The sequence below is a fragment of the Carassius auratus genome, unplaced genomic scaffold (genome assembly GCF_003368295.1).
Source record: "Carassius auratus strain Wakin unplaced genomic scaffold, ASM336829v1 scaf_tig00004557, whole genome shotgun sequence".
Taxonomy (NCBI): Eukaryota; Metazoa; Chordata; class Actinopteri; order Cypriniformes; family Cyprinidae; genus Carassius; species Carassius auratus.
This window is the reverse complement of record NW_020523604.1, coordinates 496,690-520,474: the sequence shown is the minus strand read 5'-3', so window position 1 is coordinate 520,474 and position 23,785 is coordinate 496,690. Positions and strand designations below refer to the sequence as shown.

The following is a 23,785-nucleotide window of genomic DNA, read 5'->3' as shown; positions in this document are numbered from 1 at the left end:
TTTCTATATCGATCTCTCTTCCTCATCAACACATTTTTCAATTAAAACGCATGCGTGTTGCTACATGTGCAGATTGGTGCGAGAGGTCACAGGAGTGAACGTGAACATGCGCGTGGGAATACATAGCGGCCGTGTGCACTGCGGGGTGCTCGGCCTACGCAAATGGCAGTTTGATGTCTGGTCCAACGATGTCACACTGGCTAACCAGATGGAGGCGGGAGGTCAAGCAGGGTAAAAGTGAACACCACTCAACAAAAATGTGATCAGTAATACCTTTTCTGTTCAAAGTTGGCTATAAAAGATGTAGAGATTTGGGTTAGAGTAGTTCACCCAAACATGAAAATCTGCCTAAAATGTGTTCACTCTCAGGCCTTCAAAAATGCAGATGCATTTGTATTTTGAGATTTGGAGAAATGAAGCATTTCATCACTTGCTCACCAATGGATCCTCTGTAGTGAATGGGTGCCGTCAGAATGAGAGTGCAAACAGTCCACTTGACTTTATTCCATCATTTAGTATCTTATGTGAAAAAGTGAAAAGCTGAGTGTTTATAATAAACAAATCCATCATTAATACGATTTTAACTTTAAGCCTTCACTTTCGTCTTAAATAAGTGTCCTCTATCCATAATATTGCTTTCTCCAGTGAAAATAGTCAGCTTGTCCAAATCAGAAGGGAATTATTCACAGATTAAGCACTGTTTACAAGCAAAAAGAGTTTAAAGGTGCAATGTGTAATATTTAAATTAAGTTAAATGTATGCATTTAGCAGACACATTTATCCAAAGCGACTTACAGTGCATTCAGGTTATCAATTTTTACCTATCATGTGTTCCCGGGGAATCGAACCCCCAACCATAGCACAATGCTCTACCAATTGAGCTATAGATTTACAATGATCTATTTACATAAATGCAATGTAATATATATAACTATGTTTTCAGAGGTGTATAAAGTTCTTAATGAACCGTTATGCTTTTATAACCTTAGATTGAGCTATTTATATCTACATACATCACGGGTCCCCTTACATGGAAGTCGCCATTTTGTTTGTACAGTGGCCCTAAACGGACAAACTGCTACAGAGCGCGTTCTGTCACTTTATTGTTTTGCAAATATAACACTGACACAATGATGAACAAGTACATTAACACTGTCAATAACATTGATTTATTTAGTAATTAAGTAAATATAAGTCCTTGATTTACCTTTGTAAAGAAATCGAATTGCTCTTTGCTCTCTTTACCGATGACATCTTTACCGGTGTCATCCACCGTAGCTTCTATAAAGGGAGGGGTGAGCGGGGCACTGAGCCGTTGGTTTTAGCTAGATGCCGCTAAAAATGACACACTGCAGCTTTAAAATATTTCTAAACACACATGTTGGTGGATTTGGAAGGGCTTGTTCACATGAAGAAGTGTTATTGTGGAATAGGCTCTCGTATTTATACTTGTGAATTATTATGTTTTTATCTGCTGTTTGTATTCTCATTCTGATGGCACCCATTCACTGCAGCAAGTGATGTAATGCTACATTTTAACAATTGTTTCTATGAAAAACAAACTCATCTATGTCTTGGATGGCTTTAGGGTGAGTAAATTTGCAGCAAGTTTTCATTTATTTGGTGAAATATTCCTTTTCGTATCAAAACTCCTACAAGTGTTGTGAATGTTTACAGGCGGATCCACATCACCAAAGCCACACTGCAGTATTTAAATGGTGACTATGAAGTGGAGCCAGGTTTTGGAGGGGAGAGAAATGCATACTTGAAAGACAACAACATAGAGACGTTTTTTGTCCTGGGCTGCAGTCAAAAAAGGGTCAGTCAAATGTAATCATATGGACATTGTTTATACAAAAAAGTCAGTGCTGTTGCATAATGTTTGGAGGTGAAGGCTGTGTTTTGTTGTGCCTTGATACAAATTAATGAATTTCCCTTTGGGGATCAATAAAGTTTCTATTTATTTGAGTTTGCTGGAGTACGGTTTAATTTCCTGTGTGTGTCCTTGTGCCAAAATTCTCTTGCAGAAAGAGGAAAAAGCAATGATGGCTAAGATGCAGCGTGCTAGAGCCAACTCTTCAGAGGGTCTGACGTCGCGGTGGGTTCCTGACAGATCTTTCTCCAGGACTAAAGATTCCAAAGTCTTCAGACAGATGGTGAGGTCCGCTCCATCCGCTCTCACGCCGTCTGATCTCCCCTGCACTTCTTTATAGTGCAGTGTAGCAACAAGTTGTAATTGAAGCAATTTTCTCCGGAGCTTGGCAGTGCCTATGTGTGAATTGCTTTTTCCTCTTTCTAGGCGATGACTTTTCAGATTTCCATCAGGGTCACACAAAAAAGCAGGGACAGTAACAGCGTGATAAATAAATATTGCGTCATACAGTGTTAATAGAAAAAGAACAAGTGCACAATAGGAACAAAGATCATTATTTAAAATTGATCTTTATTTGTAGAGAATGAATTGGCTTTCCAGTAGATTTCTGTTATTCTGTGCATGGGCATACTATTTTTTTTTTTTTTATCATTATTTCATGTAAAAACATCTTTAAAATTATATTAAACAACATTTTATGAATTAATAAGATTTGGTTAAAAATAAGGTGAGGAACCTTGAATTAAAAATTATTTAAATTAATTTTATTTGAAACATACAAAATATATGTGTTAAAAATTTTAAAAAAACTCTATTAGTTTAAAACACCTTCCAAATAATTCTTTAAAATAACATGTAAAACATTTTATGTGTGTTTACATAATATATAATATATTGAAAGTATACTATAAACTAAAATACAATGTATTATCTTAGTTTTGCCTTGCAAGTAAATTTATATAGTTCTTAATCAATATTTTTGTGTAAAAATACATAAACGTCCTTGAAATGAATAATGCTACATTTTGTTTTGAATTCATGAGGTTCTTATGAAAAAAATCTGTCACTGGGGTGAGAAAACATAATTAAAATCTTATTTCAATATATTATTTTTAATACTATGTATGCAAATACACTGTTAATTAAACATTTTATCTGTATTTCTTTATTTATACTATATTCTTTAATGTAGTGTCTATTTACACGAAGTGCAAACAGCCCGCCTTGTTGAAAGAAGCTATGTACACAAACTCCGCCCACCAACTAGTCAAAATTACAAAAGACAATCAATAACTGTCAGCTGCAGTGGCACAGATGGGAAAATGTGTGTTGTGCATATTTTCACATGATCGCTGCCAGTTCGAATCTGCCTTATGGCAAACTTTTTTCTCCCTTTTCAATTTTCAAATCACATCAGAAAAGCATTTTTCAATGAAAATTAAGTATACAATCAAAAAGTTTACACTTAAGAATAAATAGCGTCCATCGCTAAGAAAATATGCTATTTTCACTTAGTGTAAATAGCATCTAATTGCTATTTGCACTGTGTAAATAGCCTCTATCGCTATTTACACTTAGTGCAAATAGTCGCTGCCTATTTTTAATATATATATTATATAATATAAACTTAACAGTATGTTATTATATTTTTAGACAGATATGTTTGCAAGTAAATTTATCGTGTTTTAAGAATGCTTAGTTGTTTTTCTGGAAAACAAGAAACATGATTATTTGCAGTGTAAGATCCATTCCTCGTCTCTTTCATGTTCTCACTGTCTGGCTCTGAATGTAATTTGAAGTCCCTGAGTGTTAATTAAAGCGGCAGTGGCTCTGTGGGGTTGGTTTCGGAGCGGTCTGAGAGGAAACCCAGAACGTGTTTTTCTACTTCCACTGTGTTTTCACTGCCCACTGTAACTAATCTACCTGTCTGTTTTCAGGGCATAGATGAAGCCTCCAGCAAAGATAAGTGAGTTCTGCTTTTATTAGGACACAAATCCATTCTCTCTGGCTCTGAAGGGGCTCACGGGTTAGATTTCACAGGCTTTTTTTAACAATCTGTGAGTCGCTTTCGAATAGAGCCAACATAAAATAAATGCTCTAGATTAGGTTTCAAGCACGTTTGGCCACCACTAATGCTTATTTTTTCATAATGGATCAAAAACAGTAGCTTATTATGAGGATAGAAACAGATATAATGTAAAATATACATTTCATGCCATCACTTTTTTTTTTTTGCAGTACAACATTTTACAGTAATGTAAACTTTTTGCTCTCACCAGCCGCTGTGCCCAAGAGGCCCTGAACCCGGAAGACGAGGTGGATGAGTTTTTAGGACGTGCCATTGACGCTCGCAGCATTGACCAGCTCCGGAAAGACCACGTCAAGAAGTTCCTTCTCACATTCCAAACACCTTTTCTGGAGAAAAAGGTCCGTAGACAGCTTGTAAAATGTGCTTAACACTGTACAGCACTGACACAACATTTATAAACTCCAGAGTACTGGGAAAAGATGTCTGAACCGCTTACAGTAACACATTGTTGTGCTTTTAGTATTCAAAAAAGGTGGATGATCGGTTTGGTGGTTATGTGGCCTGTACGCTCGTCGTCTTCTGCTTTCTTGTTTTTATACAAATCATCATATTTCCACAGTGAGTGGTGAAATATAATATTCTTTATAATAATGAATTTGATTTAATGTTAAGATATATATTTGTTATGTATGTGAAATGGTGTCCTGTGTTTTGTCTTGCAGTACAGCGTTAATGCTGGGCATGTTCATCAGCATCTTTATTATTCTCGCCCATGTCCTCTTTATATGTGCCATCTACTCCTGTGTTAAGGTCAGTTACTACCTCCTTCGATCCTTAACGTTTATGCATCTGAAATCTAGACTACATTTATCAAACAAAGCTGATGTGCAATCAATGATTTTCCGATTTATACATGATTTTTGTCCTTCTTTCAGCTTTTCCCAGTTACCTTGCAGACAGTGTCAAAGAGGATTGTTCAGTCCCGTGTCAACAGCACACTCGTCGGAGTCTTTACAATTGTGCTTCTTTTCATCTCTGCCTTTGTTAATATGGTAGGAATTTGATCTGAGTCTGTTGCTGGCTGAAAGAAAAAAAAAATCCTTTGTCAGTTTTTCTTTTTCCTGTTTGTCGGTGTAATTCTACACTAGCATAAGCACTAATTTCCCAAGTTGAGCTGGGCTTTCAAGCTCAATTCAGTGTCACTTTGATTCATTTTGGTTGATTTATTTAAACAGGGGAAGATTGCATAAATTTTCCAGGTTGAAAATGAGCAGCGAATTAAAATCTATTTAATATACTCCTCATTTTGAATCTGAAAACGTGCCACGTAGACTCGGAAGTAAACGCCCACTGCTAGGATGGCTACCAGTTTTATATGTTTGACAGCCTACATCCTACATAAAAAATGGACCCTGCTGTGATTTTAGGTCAAAAACACACAAGTAACTCAATACATATCAGACGAGACCAAGAAGAGACAAAGCAATATTGACCAAGCAATAAAAACAGTTACTTACACACTTGTGTGTTGCGACATTACTGCCGGATCCAATATAGTCAGCACATCAGTGTCTTTTAGTTTCAATCTTTCTAAAAAGACCCGCAACGAATTGTGCCTTGTTTGAAATGAATCCACGGTAAAATGAAGTGAACAAAGGTCCAAGTTCTTACTGTTCGTGACCCCTTTATGTAAACACATAATGTGCACCTTTTCTATTGTTTTCCACTCTTAAATTTTTTCTTAAATTTCTCTGTCAGTTTACCTGTGACCGGGAGGATCTGCTAAAATGTGTGGCTGGACAGTTGAATATTTCGGATTCGGTCACCCTGTGTCAGCTGTATAATCTGACTGTACTAGTAGAGGACTCCTTCATCTTCTGTCTCGGGCAGCCTTCAGCGTGTCCTTTACCCGAGGTCAGTGTGTGGCCGTCTGTACATGTATGTCTGCACTGTACATATATGCTCAGAACAGTTTCTTGCTCACTGAGAACCATCAATTTTTGTATTATAATATATATTTTTAAAGCAAACTTATGCAAAAACGCAATGATTTATTTAGAAACTTGATGATTTGTCCCCTGTTGTCATGCTAACAGTATGATGGTGTTGCTCCTGTGCTTCTAGTATTTCACGTACAGTGTGCTGCTGACTCTGCTGTGCTGCACTGTGTTCCTGCACATCAGCAGTATAGGCAAGCTGGTCCTCATGCTCTTCATCCAGGTCAGCTTCCTGCTGCTGGTGGAGTGGCCTCTAGTCACGCTGCTAGACAACGCCGACCTGCTGGTCACCGCCAAAGCAATGTGAGTCTTATTCTCTGCATACATATAGAGTGGATATGTAAAAGTCATCTTGTAAGTCAATGGTATTAGGTCAATCATACTAAAATGAATAAAAAACTACAGCATCATCAATATAGAGTACATACTCCGTTGCATATCACCATATTAATAAAATGTTTAATAAAATGAAACCGTGTTGACAGCAAAAAGAGAACTACTCACTATTTTTAATTGATTTTTTTTAGTTAAATTTTTTTAATGTAATTTAAATCTTTATGAATTAATATTTATATTAATATTTAACTCTTTAAATAATGGAGTGTGTTCTGTAGCATATATATATATATATATATATATATATATATATATATATATATATATATATATATATATATATATATATATATATATATATAAATAAATAAATAAATACTTTTTTTTTTTTTACTTTTTTAGGCCCAAAAAAACATTTCACAGTTAAAACATTATATTTTATTGATATTTAACATTTTAACATGCAAATTGGACTGAAGTTACTTATAAAATGTAGTAGCATTTAAAATGAGAATACTTTTATATTACGCTGTCAACGGATTTCGATATATTAAATGGGGACACAAATGTGGTACACATAACCTTTTAATGTGAATGACCTTTATTTTTATGGGTTTTTATTTTTATTGGGTCATGTTGTTCTCTAATGGAAATTTGTCTGTTTTTACGCAGGTATTCTTTCAATGAAACAAATTATTGGTGAGTTTATGTCATGCTTTATTTTGTACTACCATTGTAAGAGAGGTCGTTCGAAGGCAAAAATAACTTAGGAATATAAGCACAAATTAGATGCCAGGGTTTGCTTGTAGTGTGTATTTGTCTGCTCTTTTAAATTCTGCCAACATATTTCAAAATCTATTCACTGTATATATTCAAATATATGAGAGTTGTGAGTTTTACGACATAGGCATGAGATAAAACACAGAAATTGTACTCTACTAATCATCATGTTTTTTTTTTTTTTTTCGCTCTGTCTCTGACAAACTCCAATCTGTTATGTGTTGTTGTTTTCCCACATAGCCAGGAAACGGTGACTAAAGTGTCTCTGAGGGTGTCGATTCCAGTCATCCTCACTGTATTTGTACTGGCTCTCTATCTGCACGCACAGCAGGTCGAGTCCACCGCACGCCTTGACTTCCTGTGGAAGCTACAGGTGTGTAGTCGATCACTTAGCGAAAATACATTTCCAGAAGGATCCCAGCATAGTCGATGACTTGTTCGCTGTCATTCTTCACCAGGCCACTGAAGAGAAAGAGGAGATGGAGGAGCTGCAGGCCTACAACCGTCGGCTCCTTCACAACATCCTGCCCAAAGATGTGGCTGCCCACTTCCTCGCGCGAGAACGTCGAAACGATGAGCTCTACTATCAGTCATGTGAATGTGTGGCCGTTATGTTCGCCTCCATAAGCAACTTCTCCGAGTTTTACACTGAGCTGGAGGCCAACAATGAGGGTGTGGAGTGCCTGAGACTGCTCAACGAGATCATCGCTGACTTCGATGAGGTAAGAACATTGTGTCACTTTTGTGATGTCAGAATTTCAGAAGACTATTTGATTTTGCGGTAGTCTTTGGCTTTCTACTGACACCTACTGGTGTGAAGACAAAAGTTCAAAGTAAAAGCAAATGTTTTGGTTACCAATGCCACAGTATAAGTTATAATATAGTATTATAAGTTACAGTATTTGTCATGCATGATCAGTTTACTTCATGACCAAATGCGTTTTATAGATTGGAAATCTATAGATTGGAAATAAAACATGGCTGCCACCAAAAGGTGTGACCACCTTCATGTAGAACCTAGCTTTTATAAATCTTATGTCCTTTTACTATTAATAGATCATTTCTGAAGAGAAATATAAGCAGTTGGAGAAGATCAAAACCATTGGTAGTACTTACATGGCAGCATCTGGATTGAACGACTCAACTTACGACAAAGAGGGCCGCACACACATTCTCGCTCTGGCTGACTATGCCATGAGCCTACGAGAACAGATGAAGTACATCAACGAACACTCATTCAACAACTTTCAGATGAAGATAGGTAAGTAGGTCTTCACTGTGAACTTTGCCCGATATATATACCTTAGTTGGAAAGACCTTGTTTATGATTTGGCTGGCAGACTCAGAGGCTCGGGAGTTTGTTAGAGCAGACAGTGACAAATGTATTTTTATCACAGGTTTGAACATTGGCCCAGTGGTTGCTGGTGTGATCGGAGCCAGAAAGCCTCAGTATGACATATGGGGCAACACCGTGAATGTGGCCAGTCGCATGGACAGCACAGGTGTTCCTGATCGTATCCAGGTAACCACAACATCATAAACTCTTTGCTTATACAAGACTCTTTCTGATAAAACACAGCTTAGTATCCCCCATTAATTTCCTTCTTCAAAAGTGCAACGCTATACATCAGTTACTGTGTGCGACATTGTATTTATAAAGATGGTGCTGCCCTCTCTCTTCATGTGACTGCAATTGCAGTTTGCAAGAGCTGTTTTGTGACACTTTAGTAGCGCTGGACGATTATGGCCTAAAATCAAAACCTCGATTAATTGAACATTTTTACCTCGATAACGATTAATGAAAGATTATTTTGTTTCTGTTTTGTTTTTTTGCCCTCATAGTTCACTGACAAGGTTTGCACTTTAAATATGATTGACTATTAAAGGTGAGATATTTTTTCCTATTGAAAGAGCGATCTGACATCATAGCTCACTATCAGCAGTTATTTTATCTATGTTCATAACATTTCTTACAGATTATTGCTCGGTGTAAGAGATAAATAAAGATCATATAAATATAAATTAGCACAGTACCAGTATGAGTGATTGCGTGAGTGAACTAGTCATATCGTCTCTATATTATTGTGAAGCTGTGGGTTGTAAATAGCCTTCAAAAGTAAAAAAAAATGCTATAATAAGTTTTGAGATGCTAAGCTACTTTAGTGATAAATCACAGGAATGTGTTGACGACTAGTTCCTGTGATCGAATGTGGATTTTTTATTTTATTCTATGAATATTAGAATTTTTTTTTGACTGCCCTAGCGTGAACATGGTAGCTCGATATGATAATACACATCCGATCATCTAATCGCTTGAATGTCCAAACCATAAAACAAATGCAACTGACAAAGTTTAGTTGAAGACGCAAGGCCATCACTATGTGTTGAACCGGCGTTCACCTCCGTGTTTTGCTTTTATGCCACTGACTGGACGGGGCGGAGTCACACGCGGTAGTATGCTTTTTAAGGGGGACGTATTAACAGGATAAAAAAAACCAACATGGGAAAATTATGTCGTGAATTTCAGTTTCGATTACTTTTCGATTAATCGTCCAGCCCTACTTTGTAGCTACTTAGTTAATGCTTAAAATGAAATGAGAAATGTAAAATTAACAGAAATTTCTAATTACTTCCTTTTCCAGTTAAATGTGTAGAATTAAGGATAATTTTGTTAACTGATTTTCCTGAAAAGTGTAAACACTGACTCTGCTCTTTTTGTTTGAGTATCTCGACCAGCCTGGTATAGCAGCTGAGTTTGGGACATGGCTATCAGTTTATCCAACCAATTTGACAGTTGAATTGAAAACGTATTATATTCTGGCATTTCCCGTTGGTTCTGTAGAAATTGCACACCTCATCTTTAGCTTTTGGCTGATTAGAATTCAGTGCGTGATTTGTTTTTCTTTATTTCCTATAGGTGACCACTGACTTATACCATGTTCTAGAAAGTAAGGGCTACCAGCTGGAGTGCCGTGGACTGGTGAAAGTGAAAGGGAAAGGAGATATGACCACTTACTTCCTCAACAGTGGTCCTGTCTGCAGTTAACACTGACCAAATGCCTCTCAACGCACTGAAATGAAGGAACTACAACAAAAGGCTCTGAATGGGATTTGAGCAGATCCAAATATAACCACTCACTCAAGTTCTCTAGCTCACAAGCATTAGTGGGCATTTGTGGTATTTATATATGCACCTATTGGGAATAATGAGGTATGCTCTACCTAAAAGATTTAATGAAGGACTGTTGCCTTAGATGGAGAAGACTTTGAAGAAAGTTTGGTGTTTTTTTTTTTTTTTTTTTTTTGTTGTTGGAAAGACTTCTTCCATACCAAAATTTGAATTCTTTATTTATTTTGACAGGTTTTAAACCATGTAAATAAAAAATGATTATATATGCAAGCGTCAAGAAGCAAGAAGAAACTGACCAAAGAACAAAGTATTTGATATAGGAACACTACACACGCCTGGCAAACTGTTTGAAACGTCCAAACAAGTGTTATTCATTTCTCTGGTTTTCCTTTTCTGGCCTCCTTGTCACTCTCTACCACACTGTATTCTATTATAAACACTAATGCAAAAAACATCTGTCTTCATTGAAGGCCTTCGAAACAGGAATCCTAATACAAGTGACTTGTATTTATAGTTTGTATGATTTATGAGTGATCAACATGTTTTTCCCTTTTAGTATTTGTGTCCACATAGGTAAATGAAGGACTAGAATGGTACCGGACACATTTTCCTTGGTCATTTGTTCATGTGTGTGGACGGTGTGTAAATGTGTGTCTGTTATCTTTAAAAGGGCATAATAGCTCACTGTGAGGTTTATAAAATGAAAATTAGCTGCTGCTTCTTTTTTTTTTTTTTTTGCCAGATTAAGTGCTAATTAGAATAAATTCTTTTCATTTATGTGTTCAGTTGTCAACTGATGTCATTTCCTTCTCATTTGAGTGTTACACAAATTTCAGCTCTTAATTCATTAATGTATAAATCAGTATATAAAAAAAATGAACACAAAAATGACTAAGACCTCATATAATTCCAGCACAGTATGGTCCGCAACGGTTTAGTCTTAAGTCCCTTGTAAATGTGTGTAAATGCCCTGACGGAGGCCCGTTGGGTTTTAGTGGTTGCTGCACAAGCAGAGTTGTTCATTTCAGCATTTCCTCATGAGCGCTTTTAGTCATGCTTGCACATTTGTCAACATTAAAAAAAATATATATGCAATTACCAATCAAATGCATAGGTTAGTATTGCTGTCATATTCTGGAATTTACAATTCCCAATATATAGATGCATCATGATGATTATGTTGCAAGAAACATCCTTCACCGTCCTCAACATGAATTTCCCAACATGAATGTACATGTGTTTAACATTCTCACTTTTTTTCATAGACGTCAAAGCACATATGGTTTTTAGTTCAAATATGTTTGTGGTACATGGACCTTTTTCATTAAAAGGTGGCAAATCAGTAAATTGGGTGTTTTATTTAAGCATAATGTTATCTGTATCCATTAATTTCTTCTCATTTTAATTGCAAGTGGACATACAGGACAGAGTCAGTATAAGCTGGACAAGAAGGTTAAATATAGGTACTTTCTACAAATATGGTATAAAATCAAATCTAAAATTCCTTTCTTAAAAAGTGGTTTGTGAAAACAACATTAAGAAGTAAATCCTATTTGTCAACCTCAGGAGGGCGAGCTAAATTGTATATATTCTCACCATAAATTCATAACTGTAACAATGGTGTGCAGAAACATACAACGTTTTTATTCATTTAAATTAGTTGAATAAAACTTTTTTTTTTTACTAATTTTGTGCTACTGCAGGTTCATTTTATGTTAGATATTGTATTGAACGTATACTATTAGGTAGGCTATAACGTGAAGTGATAAATATAGTATGGGCTCCATCTTTGGAATGTGCCATTTGTTAAACCGTTTAAAATGTTTCCTTTAATTTTCAACCTTTATAATGTACATCCAGAGAATTTAATACCTCAAAACGAAGCTATCAGGTAGACAGACAGGCCATTGTTGTGTGAGAGTGGGTCTAGTGATTGTTGTGTTAATGGCCTCTTCTCTTTGTTCGTGCTCAGCTTGGTGTCTTTTCTTCAAGTAAGCGGCAGTGCCAGTGTCAGTCGATAGTTTGTAATCACGATTCTCTCCTACAAAAGAGTACCGACCTCATTTCCTCTTGGCCTGCTTTTCTCAAATGTCTGAATAAATCTGTATTCGGTTACAGGTACGCGACACAAGAGGCATTGAATTTAATTGTATCCCAATTAATAATTTATATATGTTGAGGTTTGTTAACTTATCACATCCTTATCTGAGCCTTAATTGAGTGATCAGTGTCATCCAATTTTAGGCAAAGCGACACTGAAATCTTCCTACATGTTTAGCAGAATTTTCACTTGGCTGAAAAAAATCTGTTATCCCAGATTTAAGGAATTTGTTGAGCGAAAAAAAATTGTTTTTTAAATGAATCTTTAGAGTGAATCATTTTCATTTACTTCCATGGATTGAACTAATTATGTTCATTGAATCTCACTTTTGAAATGTGTCTGCTTTTTACTTGTGAGAAGATGCTTGTGATGAAACTAGCTATCAGATTTGGACAAACGACTCGGTTAATGAATCCTTCAGAGGCTCACTAAAAGACAAATCGCGCTACCTGCTGATGTTCAGCAAACATCAGAGAGTATCCGTGAATGAATCATTTTGACGAACACACTCAACAGATTCGAATCACTGAAATGAATCAAATCCGCATCATCACTAGACGGAAGAGCCGGCTTTAGGACCCAGACGACCTTCAATCATTTGAACGAATGGCACCTGTTGCGTTCAAAGGGAAGCCGGGAGGCCAGTGCTGCTGGTCGCGTGAAGCCGTCGCGCGCTTACTGAACCAAATAGCTCTAAAACGCGAAGTTACAGAGTAACAACATTAGTCCATCGACTCGCAGCTCAAACAAACGGTGTCTCGGTAGACGAGGAACCGCGTATATATCTGTCTCAGGGAGAGGCACATGATTGACTGAAATTATTACAGGTAAGTTTTGAAGATTTAATAAAATTCGTTTTATGTAGCTAATAAAATTTGTTTCGATGTGTTTTGCGTCATGTCTTTTGAAAACAAAAAGTAACATCGGCGTATCTTCTTTTCCTCCTTGATATGAGCGGGGTTCATCTTGATTTGTAATAGCATAGATTACCCTTTTCTAACACACAAAAGCTCGTTTGTCGTTTTTTTATGTCATTTATTTATGTCATTTATTTAGAACGAAGCCCCTAGAAGGCTGTGAAAAGTTAAAATTTGTGTCATTGTAAAAATTGTAACCATCATCCTTCGCTCACTTCCTCATCTATTCAGATAAGTTTCGCTTAGTTGTCATGTTACGTTGTCATTTTTTTTTTGTCTTAACTTTAAGGAAGTACTTGGGGCTTGCGAAATTTTCGAAGCGCATTATTCAGTTAGGAAAAATGCAGTTTACCCAATATGTTACTTCATGACTTGTGGTTAATAATAATGGCCATTTAAGCTCATGACCATTCAACTGACTCGATATCAATGCAGGAGAACCAGTTTTAGTTTGAATGATTTGGGTAAGTCTGAACACCTACGCAGAAAAATAGCAGAAGTCTGTCTCTGTTGGCCATTACTCGTCTTGGGATCTGTGATGTAGATGTTTTTAAATAGACTGGTTCCATGGACCCTGAGGTTACTGATTCATTTAACACCATATGTTCCATTGTCCTGACATTTCCTATTTTGAAAGTAATTACTTGTGGTTGAAATGTAAGAATAATAGTGCTTTAAAATGCGCTAGCCCTGACCATTAAAACTCCTTCCAAGCAGCTGGTGAGATCCAGTTTTTCTTCTGTACAGTTAGTCAGATCACAGGCGACGTGTCTCAGTTTTGAAGTGTATTTATGCAAAGCTTCTAACGCCACCCATTAAGTGTAGTGGGAGTGTGCCACGTGGATCCAACAGGGTGAAGGAAGGATCAGGTGTTTGTTGTCAGGTGAGGTTTGTTTGCTCTGTTGCTGTGATCCGTTTGAGAGTCCACAGCGCAGGCTTTCTTTGCTAATTAAGAGTTGGGCCTGGCTTGCTTTGTTGTGGAGTTTGTGTAAATAAACTAATTTTGCTTCATAAGTGATCATTGTGGTCTGTTTTCACAGTTTGGTGATCGAGATTGGCCAACAGAATGCGTCTGAGACGTCGTTTCTCCCCCCTGAAGCTTACTGTTCTGGGGGGCACACTTTTTATGGTCATTCTGGTGGTGCTCCAGAGGGACGTTGGCAGCGGTTCGCTTCAGGATCCCTGGCTACAAGATCTCTCTAACAAAAAGGAGAGGGTATTGGAGATGGTCCGTGGGGCGGTTAATAACTTTGCCTTCCAGATCGGAGCCCCGCAGCCCCCGTCGGCGGGAGTTCAGCCCACCCCAGACCAAAACTGCCCCCCAGGTTTCTACTCTCTGGCCGATCTCAAACCGTGGATTGAGAGACCTCCTCTGGACCCTGAAGCACCAGGAGCCAATGGCGCAGCCTTCCAGAAAGCCAGCATGTCTGCGGCGGAGGAGAAGGAGAAACAGGAGGGCATGACCAGGCACTGCTTTAACCAGTTTGCCAGTGACCGAATCTCCTTGCACCGCAGTCTTGGAGATGACACCCGTCCACACGAGTAAGAATGGGCACATTGTTTGGCACCATGAGAAAATGTTGGAATACAAACAATTCATTCAATTCCGCAACCATTCCGCCATAATAATGATTCCCTTCATAGGTTGAAATAAGGCAGGACTCGGGATGTGATCTGATGTTTGCTTGCATTTTAGATGCCTTTTAATTTACGTTGACTCGTTTGATCTGTTTACACAGAAACATAAGTGTGCAGATTTATATGTTGACTTAAGGTCTGGGGCTAACGCCATATAAATGCTGCCCAAACACTCATTGTAGATTAGAGTCTTTACTGTTTTTGCTGCTTTGGCAGTTTCTAATCACACCTTTACCCATTGCATCACTGAACAATAGGTTGACGTGCTATGTTCCTCTTCTTAATTTTATTATATTTTAACCCTGTATTTAGTAACCGGCCTCAATCAATTTGCGTATGTCCTCATTTATAATACTGATAATTAATTACAGTGTTTAAACATGTATTTTGAGGATTGTCGTAGAATATTACCTTTTGACTTTTTGAGGTGCATATGTTTGTCAGGGTTATTGTTTACTGAATCAAAAAATTTAAAATGTTTTCATTTGGGGAAAAATAACTGAAGTGAAATGTATGAAATGAACGAAACGCATTTTATGTATGTGTGTGTGTGTATATTACACGCATAATTTTTTTTGTCATGCATCCATTATAGGTGTGTTGAGCGACGGTTTCGCCGCTGTCCTGCACTCCCCACCACGAGTGTGATCATTGTGTTTCATAACGAGGCATGGTCAACACTTCTGCGCACCGTGTACAGTGTTTTACACACCTCCCCGGCGGCCTTCCTCAAAGAAATCATACTGGTGGATGACGCCAGCGTGGCAGGTGAGCCTGGCCTTATCAGTTTCTGCTTTAAAAATTAACCACGACTGTAGAAGTAGTTTTAATCTATGTTCTTGGCTCAGTGGCAGACAGTTTATTTAGTGGAATGTCACTTGTATGAGTGCATCTACAGGTGGATGAAAAATGTCACAAACATACAATTGAAAGATCAAAGAACCAGTTAAAATATTAATATAAACTTACTGGCAATGAAATATTAAACTTTTAAGTAAAAGCTTTGTTTTTCTCCTCATTAGATTGTTAATCTCCTCATTGGTTTCAGGTACTTTGTTAGTGCTGTAAGAGACGAGACAAAGGAAGTGTGTTAGTTTGTTTGAAGTCTCACCACAGGAAGTAACATGCTCTGAATCTGTTTTTAGAAATTGAAAAATGCCACGTTGAGAGCACTTGATAATTGACACTGTTAATGTTATGCTCTATCATAGAAAAATTTGAAGTTGTAAGTCATTTATCCTTGAAGTATTTATCAAAAATACAGTAAACTAGTAATGTGGTGAAATACTAACATGAAAAATGTATTTATTAAATAATTATCAAATAAGCAACATTTTTTTAATATTACAAATTTTAAATGTATTTATTTTAAAATCAAATTTCTGTGATGGCAAAGCTGAATGTTCAGCAGCCATTACTTCAGCCTTCAGAAATCATTCAGTTATGCTGATTTGGTGCTCAACAAACTGGATTATTTGAAAAATTGTACATTTTTGTAAAATTTGTTTGAGAAATAAATATTTTTTAACATTATGCATTTACTTTCAGTTTATCAATTTAACATACCCTTGCTGGAAATAAAAAAACTCAAACCATGTATTATTGTTTTACTGATATTATTGGTACTTTACAGAGAGAAAAAAAACATAAACACCCATTACATTAATGTCTGTCTTTATTTGATCCCCATATGATTTTGTAATTTTGCCCACCTACAAAGAAATTAAGGGTCTATAATTTTTTTTCACGATAGTTTATTTTAACAGATGGAGACAGAATATCAGCCACAAATAATCCAGATATATCAGGGGATTAAATAAATATTTCCCCACTGTATGTTCTTGCAGAACACCTCCATGAGAAGCTGGACGAGTATGTGAAGTCACTGAAGATCGTGAAGGTAGTGCGTCAGCCGGAGAGGAAGGGCCTCATCACCGCGAGGCTTCTCGGAGCCAGCCAAGCTCAGGGAGAAATCCTCACCTTCCTAGATGCTCACTGTACGTAATGTGTCATCACTCTTCATGACTTGCCCAGCCCAGTTTCATTGTGTCACACAGCAGACCAGTTTCTGTAAACACGTCTTTAACATCCATCAGCCTTGTTATTTTTTGCGACTGGATATGCAAAGTAGTTTTTCAGGAACCTGCTGTTCAGGTGCACAAGCTTGAGCTTAAAATGGTCCCTCCCATGATTCTTTTTTTCTCCTGGCACTCATGTCATTTGCAAAGTTATGCGCTGTGACAAAGGGCTTGTATGTGATGCTGATCTTGTTCGTTTTGAACCACTTTAGGCAGGATTGAAGCCAGGCAACTCATGTTACACCTGTGTAGTGTTTTCTGAAACCTTGTATATGATGAAAGGGTTGAAATGTGTGAAATCATCTTGGCATGTGTGCTTGAGTAGCATATTTATGACCCCTCTTTTCTCTTTTGTCATGTTTTTGTTGTTACAGGTGAGTGTTTTCATGGCTGGCTCGAGCCTCTCCTTGCTCGGATTGTTGAGGAGCCCACTGCCGTGGTGAGCCCTGAGATCACAACCATTGATTTAAACACTTTCCAGTTCCACAAGCCTGTAGCGTCTGCCCGTGCCCATAACAGAGGCAACTTTGACTGGAGTCTCACATTCGGCTGGGAGGGCATTCCAGATTACGAGAACGCTAAACGCAAAGATGAGACGTACCCAGTAAAGTAAGTCACACATGTTTTATTTACATATTTAACCTTACTCAAATACAGTTTTATGTTTTCATGTTGTTGTTGTTGTTGTTGTGACCGACACATCAATAATTTATTCAATTACATTTAATTAATTTATTACCTGTGCATTATCCTATTTGCTTACTTACTAAAAATTAAATAAATGGAAAAATGTATCGATCGCAATTCCAGAGAACCATGTAATGCAAAGTTATGAAATGTGATTTACATTTGTTCTGTTTGATCGAAGTTATTCTGCTGCATCTAAGCATGTAACACTGCTGGACATTCACTGTGATTTGTTACTTTGCCTTTACACACTGTGGTGTGTTCATGAAATGCTTGGAATTTTTAAACCATTCATTCATCACCAGGTTATTTGTCAATCCGATTTTCATGAATGAAATGACTTGGCTGGTCATCAAGTTTCACGGAGTATCAAATGAACCACTTTCTCAGAGTTTATATGGCCAAGTCTTAAGAGATTACTAAGATTAGGCTATATGTCCTCAGCTAATTAAACAGCCTAAGGGAAAATGCTGTATGTACAAACAATGTAGTGACATAAGATGCGTATGTGACATCATGCATCTTAAATGTGCAATTCTGCTGCATTTGTTCAAGACCGCTGCAGCAACAAGCTGGTGAATTAATATCTGGATAATTCAGAATAACCATTTGTGTGAACAAATATAGGGAGAAATGAATGTTCCATACATTCATTTCACAGTATCTGTAACGTTATGAAGTCTTTTTTTCACAATCCATTAATTATTCTTGGGCATTATAATGCATTTCTAATGCCTTTTAGTAATAGTAGAAATTCTGCTTGCTTTTGTTTGTGGTTCTAGCTTTTCATGTGTGATGATTTGTAACATTATGAACACTGTTATATCCTCTTAGGGTATAATATATTATAGTTCTAGTAGTTATGTGTCGTAAGTATCGAGTCTTGGCCTTTATAATCTGCAAGGTATGTTTCTACATGTGTATAAACTTTTTGCAAAGCCTCGGTTTACTTTTCCTTTTCCCTATTAATGTATTTTTCTACTAAAACGAAGATAAACGGAGCAAACTGCAACTTCCAGCTTAAGTGACATTGATGGCTAAATGGAAAAAAAGTAGATTGTCATGCAAATGGACAAAAAAATGAACCATTAAATACTCTAAAACTAATGCATTTAATGTCTTTTTTTGCATACCAGTGATTTCTCTGAACATAGTTGAAACCTAATAGGATCTGGCTACTAATCCTGCTAACTGTATTTGTCCTGTTCTTTGTTTTTCAGAACTCCAACATTTGCCGGTGGTTTGTTTTCTATATCTAAGGCCTATTTTGAGAAAATCGGGACCTACGATGACAAAATGGAGATATGGGGTGGAGAAAATGTGGAGATGTCTTTCAGGGTCAGTTCCAGCTCTTTAGAATTCACCTGCAGCCGTAACAATGAGATCTGTTGAAACGTGGGTGTGTTTTTGTTCTGTCAGGTGTGGCAGTGTGGCGGACAGTTGGAGATAATCCCCTGCTCCGTCGTGGGTCATGTGTTCCGCACCAAGAGTCCTCACACCTTTCCCAAAGGTACGGAGGTCATTACACGTAACCAGGTGCGCTTGGCTGAGGTGTGGATGGATGACTACAAGCTGATTTACTACCGACGCAACCAAAATGCAGCTAAAATGGCCAAAGATGTAAGAACTGCTTTCACTTTCAGATGGTTAAGAAAACAATTTAACCTGGTGTTTATGGTTCTACGGTATATCTATTGTAAGTGTAAGCAAAGAGCATAGGATTAACTGCATGACTTTTGTTTCCTGTATGTTTGTGTAGAAAAACTTTGGTGATATATCTGACCGTTTGAAACTCAGAGAAAACTTACAGTGCAAGAACTTTTCTTGGTACCTTACCAATGTCTACCCAGAAGCCTTTGTCCCTGATCTTACCCCTGTGAAGTTTGGAGCTGTAAGTGCAACATTTGATGAGGAGCCATTTTTAATGCATTCTGGGACTAACTGCTTATCTTTTTTATTTGTGTGTGTATAGCTCAAGAATAGGGGAGCACAGCAATGTCTGGATGTTGGAGAAAGTAACAATGGGGGAAAGCCTGTGATTATGTATGTGTGTCACAACATGGGCGGCAATCAGGTATTGTACCATCAGTTTCATTCACATTGATATTAAGAGTAGAAGGTGGTGCTCTTGAGGGCATTTTGACTCGTTTTCTTCTTGATCCAAAGCTGATGGATGGGTTTGTTTTCAGTACTTTGAATATACATCACATAATGAGCTGAGGCATAACATAGGAAAACAGCTCTGCCTGCACGCGTCCCCTTACCCAGAGCCAGTGAAGATTGAGCTCTGTACGCTGAAGGGCAAAGGAAGCAGTTTGACTCCGCAACAGGAATGGGTGTTCACAGAAGTAAGTGTCGTCTCAGAACAGAAATGAATTACTCAACTCGCCTTTCTTCTTTTTTGCATGTCTCCATATGTTATCAGATTCCACATCTGTCCTCTTTATTTATGGTGTGTTGCAATCCCTTTTAGCAGGAACTTGATCAAACACTAATGATGTCATGTCACCAAAAATGTGTTTAGAAATGTTGCAACTGTTCAAAAGTGAGTGGTCAGGTCCTCGTTTATTTTAAGTTTATCAATTTATTCAGTTTTTATCTTGATTTTATGCATTTTAAATTTAATAATTTTATTAAGGATGCATTAAATTAATCAAGTGATGGTAAATAAATTTATAATTTAGCCTGTATTTCTGTTTTAAACAAATGCTGTTCTTTGGAAGTTTTCTGTTCATCAGAGAAACGTGAAAAACATGGAACATGTTTCCACAAATGTAAGCTGTTTTTAGAATTTCGAAATATTTCCTAAGCACCAAATCCACGTATTAGAATGCTTTATGAAGGATCAATGCAGTATTTCACCATATAACTGTTTTTGTTATATTTTTGGATCGATGAATGAGACTTCTTTCAAACACATTTAAGAATCTTACTGTCCCCACATTTTATAAAACGTATATAAACATTTATATTATAATATTAGAATGAATAATTGAATAGTCCGGTCACTAAGCAAAGGGTGAGCATATGAATATCAGCATATTGAATGCTTTATTTGGTGTTAAACTTTCAGGTCAACTTTAAGTTTAATTTCAAATTCCTGTGATCTGATAGTTTTACCCCATCCAGACGAGTAACTATTCTTACTTAACTTTTTCTGTTCTGTTTATTTTAGGAGGGACTGCTGAAGAATCCGTCCTCTGGAAAGTGCCTCCATAAGAAAGGAGACAAGATCTTAATGAGCCCCTGCAATCCAACAGACCATCACCAGCAGTGGGTTTTCAGCTGACCTCCCACTCCAGTCGAGGAGCAAAGACATTCACTCCCATAAGACCCATGAGGGAGGGCCAGCAGCACCAGCTCAGGATGACAAACTTTCTGTATGCCCGAGCGGATGCACTGGGAGTGTACTGGATGGTTCAGATCCATAAGCTCCTGAAGACATTATGATCAGACTGGGGTCAGGATGCTCAGGGAAGACGCAGTGGAGATCATGCACCCACTGGAGCATCACAGAGTGAACAATCTGGCAGCAAGATTGTTGCACTTGATGCAATCTATTGCCTTATTGATTATGTTTACTGCTGCTTTTAAATGGTGAAGGTTTTATTTATTTTTTAAAGAAATGGAACATTGTTAGTGTTAAGGCCAGTGAATGGCCGGCCTGGCCATGTTTGTATGATCCCAATCATTTGCACATGCTGCAGGGGACGAGGGTTTTCTTCAGCTCTAGCGAACTTTCACAAGCCAGCAGTAGTTTCAGATCCTTCTCTTGTGTTTTCGAAGCCGTCAGTATGTGTAAAGCAGCATGTGACTTGCATTGCTTGATTATTTCAGTGTGCTGAGGTCTTTTGGGAGAAATCATGCTCTAATAATGTATACATGTAATTAACCATTTCATCCTCTTCACCTCTATTATTATTATTATTATTCTTTATGGGTTTTGATTACACAGATTTGTTCTTTAATAATTGAAAGTTTCAAATTTTTGATGTCAAGAAAAGAAAAGAAATACACACTCCCAGATCATCTGCTTGTGGTGTTCATGTTCTGGTTGCTAACGGTTTAGAAACTATGTTCACCAGTTTATGATTCTTAAGGTCCTCTGTCCTGTAATACTTATCTCCAACACTGATCAAGCACACCTGCTTGTAATCCTTAAGACCTGATAAGCTTGTTCAGGTGTGTTTGGAGCTGAACTCCTACAGGAGCAGAACTGAAGAACCAGTTACTGCTGTTATGATCACAATTCAATTGTGAATACATGATTTTGACCACTATTGTGATCAGCAAAAGAAATAAAGCAACAAAAAGCTTCTGAAACCTTGCATTTGTTTTTATGAGGTCCTCATCTTTTTTTTTTTATGATTTGACAGTAGTAGTGGTTCTAGTTGTCACATTTTACATTACATGTATGCACTAAGCAGACGCTTTTATCCAAAACGACATACTTGACTCACTTATTCAGGCAAAAAAAAAAAAAAAATCTTTACCAATATGTGTATTCCCTGGTAATTGAACCCACGACATTTTGCACTGCAAATGCAATGCTCTTAACACTGAGCCACAGGAAAGTTATAGATTTTATTTTTTGGTCTGTTTAGTGTATTGTATTGTGAGAGGAGATCTGTAATTTCTCTCGTTCACCGATAGGGGGCAGTTGGTGTCTTATTTCTGTTGTGGAGGATTGTAAAACAGGTTGTAAAAATAAGCTCTGAGAAACTGAAGGTTGTTCCTGGAAGTGCTGTAAATACAGGTGACGTGGTTTCACTGATAAACCAATCCTAAAACGTGGCGTGAGAGTTTAGCTGTTTAGCCAGCATGTTTAATTCGATCGTTTGTTCTGGAAGTCTTAAGTTTCAAACTGCAGAGATCTGTGTTTGTATAGATGCTTTTCAGTCTTTATCTCTTGTATAGGTTTATCTCGGTTACCATAGTTGACGCCCAAACAACAACTGATTACTGTTATAAAATGTAGTTAATGGTAAATGGCCGGTCAGTTATCCATATCAATTTCACAAAGGTATTTTATGGCAGCTGCCTATTTATAATACATAGTGTTTCCATGCCTGGCCGACTTCGGAAAAACAAGTGTTTGGTTATGTTCTGACATCAACACCAGGTGCTCAGACAGTGCTGAATGCTGTGATCCAAGAGGAAGTGCTTTTTCTGTCTTACTGTAAATGTGTAACGACTTCAATTTCCTCATTTTGGTATTGTGCGAGATAATTTGTTTGCTGGTGCATATTACATATTCCAGAATTATCATTGCGTAAGGGATTCTTTTGTAACTCACAAAACGGTGGATAATGTGATAACGTTGATCATGCTTCAGTGGAACTTGCTGGAGTTTAAAATGTTTAGCAAAAAAAGAAAAGAAAAAAAAAAGGTCTAACTGGACAATAAAATAAAATATATAACAAAAAATACTGAAATGGAATATGTTTATTTTATAAAAAAAAAAGTGCTGTTTTGAGTATAGGGATGATGCAAATTATCTGTGTTTGTATCTAGATGAAAGATCAACATTTTATTATTTTTCTTCAGAGGCTTTTACATAGGTTTTTGGAATCCCTCCTTGAAGGTTCCAGTTCTAACTCTTTTTGTTTCTTTTCTTCTTCAAATTTTGAAATGCAGCAGAGCTGGGAATGCATGTGAAGCTGATGTTTCTGAGGATATATTTAACTCTTATAGATCTGGTTGTACCGGTGGTGCCAGAAAAGGCAATGAATGCCAAAAATGTGACCAAGAGGTTTGGAATGTACTTCAGTCCTGAGGATCTAACGCCGAAGATGTAACCGGTAATAATGAAGCGCAGGTACAGTTTTGTCATAGATTGTACAGTGCTAAATTTTCATCCTCCTCCTCCACCAGGTTGAGGGAAAGAAGACACCCTCTGTCACTTACAGTTAAGATGGGTTATTATTAATTAACCAGGATTACAGGGTTTAAGTCTCATAAATTGATCAATGTTTAATCAGCTGTCGAAACACAGTGATGTTACAGTCGATCATCTTTCCCCATAATCCTTTCTTTCTTTCTTTGGTTGCCAGAAGCGGCGATTTGATGATAAGAGTGGGATTCTGATGTAGGCCTAACTTACAAAAGAGTTATCTATTAGATCGTTAAAATCGAACCCTAGATAAGATGAAATGGAACTCATTCCTGAAAACACCTTATTTATAAGGAACTACATTACATAAGATCTTCTAATTCACA

At 37.2% G+C, this 23,785-nt stretch overlaps 2 protein-coding genes across 6 annotated transcripts in view; both read left to right on the top strand.

Annotated features, from left to right (window-relative positions):
• adcy6b (adenylate cyclase 6b) overlaps positions 1-11,492 on the top strand; it is a 34,707-nt gene extending 23,215 nt beyond the window's left edge. For 4 of the 5 annotated variants that reach the window (XM_026243883.1, XM_026243884.1, XM_026243886.1 and 1 more), the window contains 16 exons: positions 73-231; positions 1,678-1,819; positions 2,028-2,156; positions 3,811-3,839; positions 4,153-4,300; positions 4,423-4,520; positions 4,625-4,712; positions 4,838-4,954; positions 5,661-5,816; positions 6,027-6,202; positions 6,908-6,934; positions 7,256-7,388; positions 7,474-7,737; positions 8,072-8,276; positions 8,413-8,537; positions 9,933-10,061. In XM_026243883.1, the coding sequence (XP_026099668.1) occupies positions 73-231; positions 1,678-1,819; positions 2,028-2,156; positions 3,811-3,839; positions 4,153-4,300; positions 4,423-4,520; positions 4,625-4,712; positions 4,838-4,954; positions 5,661-5,816; positions 6,027-6,202; positions 6,908-6,934; positions 7,256-7,388; positions 7,474-7,737; positions 8,072-8,276; positions 8,413-8,537; positions 9,933-10,061 (2,125 nt within the window). Of the gene's footprint in view, positions 1-72; positions 232-1,677; positions 1,820-2,027; positions 2,157-3,810; positions 3,840-4,152; positions 4,301-4,422; positions 4,521-4,624; positions 4,713-4,837; positions 4,955-5,660; positions 5,817-6,026; positions 6,203-6,907; positions 6,935-7,255; positions 7,389-7,473; positions 7,738-8,071; positions 8,277-8,412; positions 8,538-9,932 lie in introns of all 5 variants that reach the window. The other variant, XM_026243882.1, reaches the window with a different exon arrangement.
• A 1,337-nt stretch (positions 11,493-12,829) lies between these two features.
• On the top strand, positions 12,830-21,894 carry galnt6 (UDP-N-acetyl-alpha-D-galactosamine:polypeptide N-acetylgalactosaminyltransferase 6 (GalNAc-T6)). Its single transcript, XM_026243881.1, has 11 exons — positions 12,830-13,073; positions 14,204-14,705; positions 15,397-15,569; positions 16,649-16,798; positions 17,254-17,488; positions 18,787-18,904; positions 18,986-19,186; positions 19,326-19,457; positions 19,539-19,640; positions 19,756-19,914; positions 20,742-21,894. The coding sequence occupies exons 2-11, from the start codon at positions 14,230-14,232 to the stop codon at positions 20,853-20,855; spliced, it is 1,860 nt and encodes a 619-aa protein (XP_026099666.1). The 5' UTR covers positions 12,830-13,073; positions 14,204-14,229; the 3' UTR covers positions 20,856-21,894.
• The last annotated feature ends 1,891 nt before the right edge of the window (positions 21,895-23,785 follow it).

Excerpts from the sequence above, each read along its gene's own strand:
- galnt6 (XM_026243881.1), top strand. The coding sequence starts at position 14,230 with ATGCGTCTGAGACGTCGTTTCTCCCCCCTGAAGCTTACTGTTCTGGGG. Across the intron at positions 17,489-18,786 it reads GATGAGACGTACCCAGTAAA|AACTCCAACATTTGCCGGTG; the intron begins GTAAGTCACACA and ends TTTGTTTTTCAG. Across the intron at positions 19,641-19,755 it reads ACAACATGGGCGGCAATCAG|TACTTTGAATATACATCACA; the intron begins GTATTGTACCAT and ends GTTTGTTTTCAG.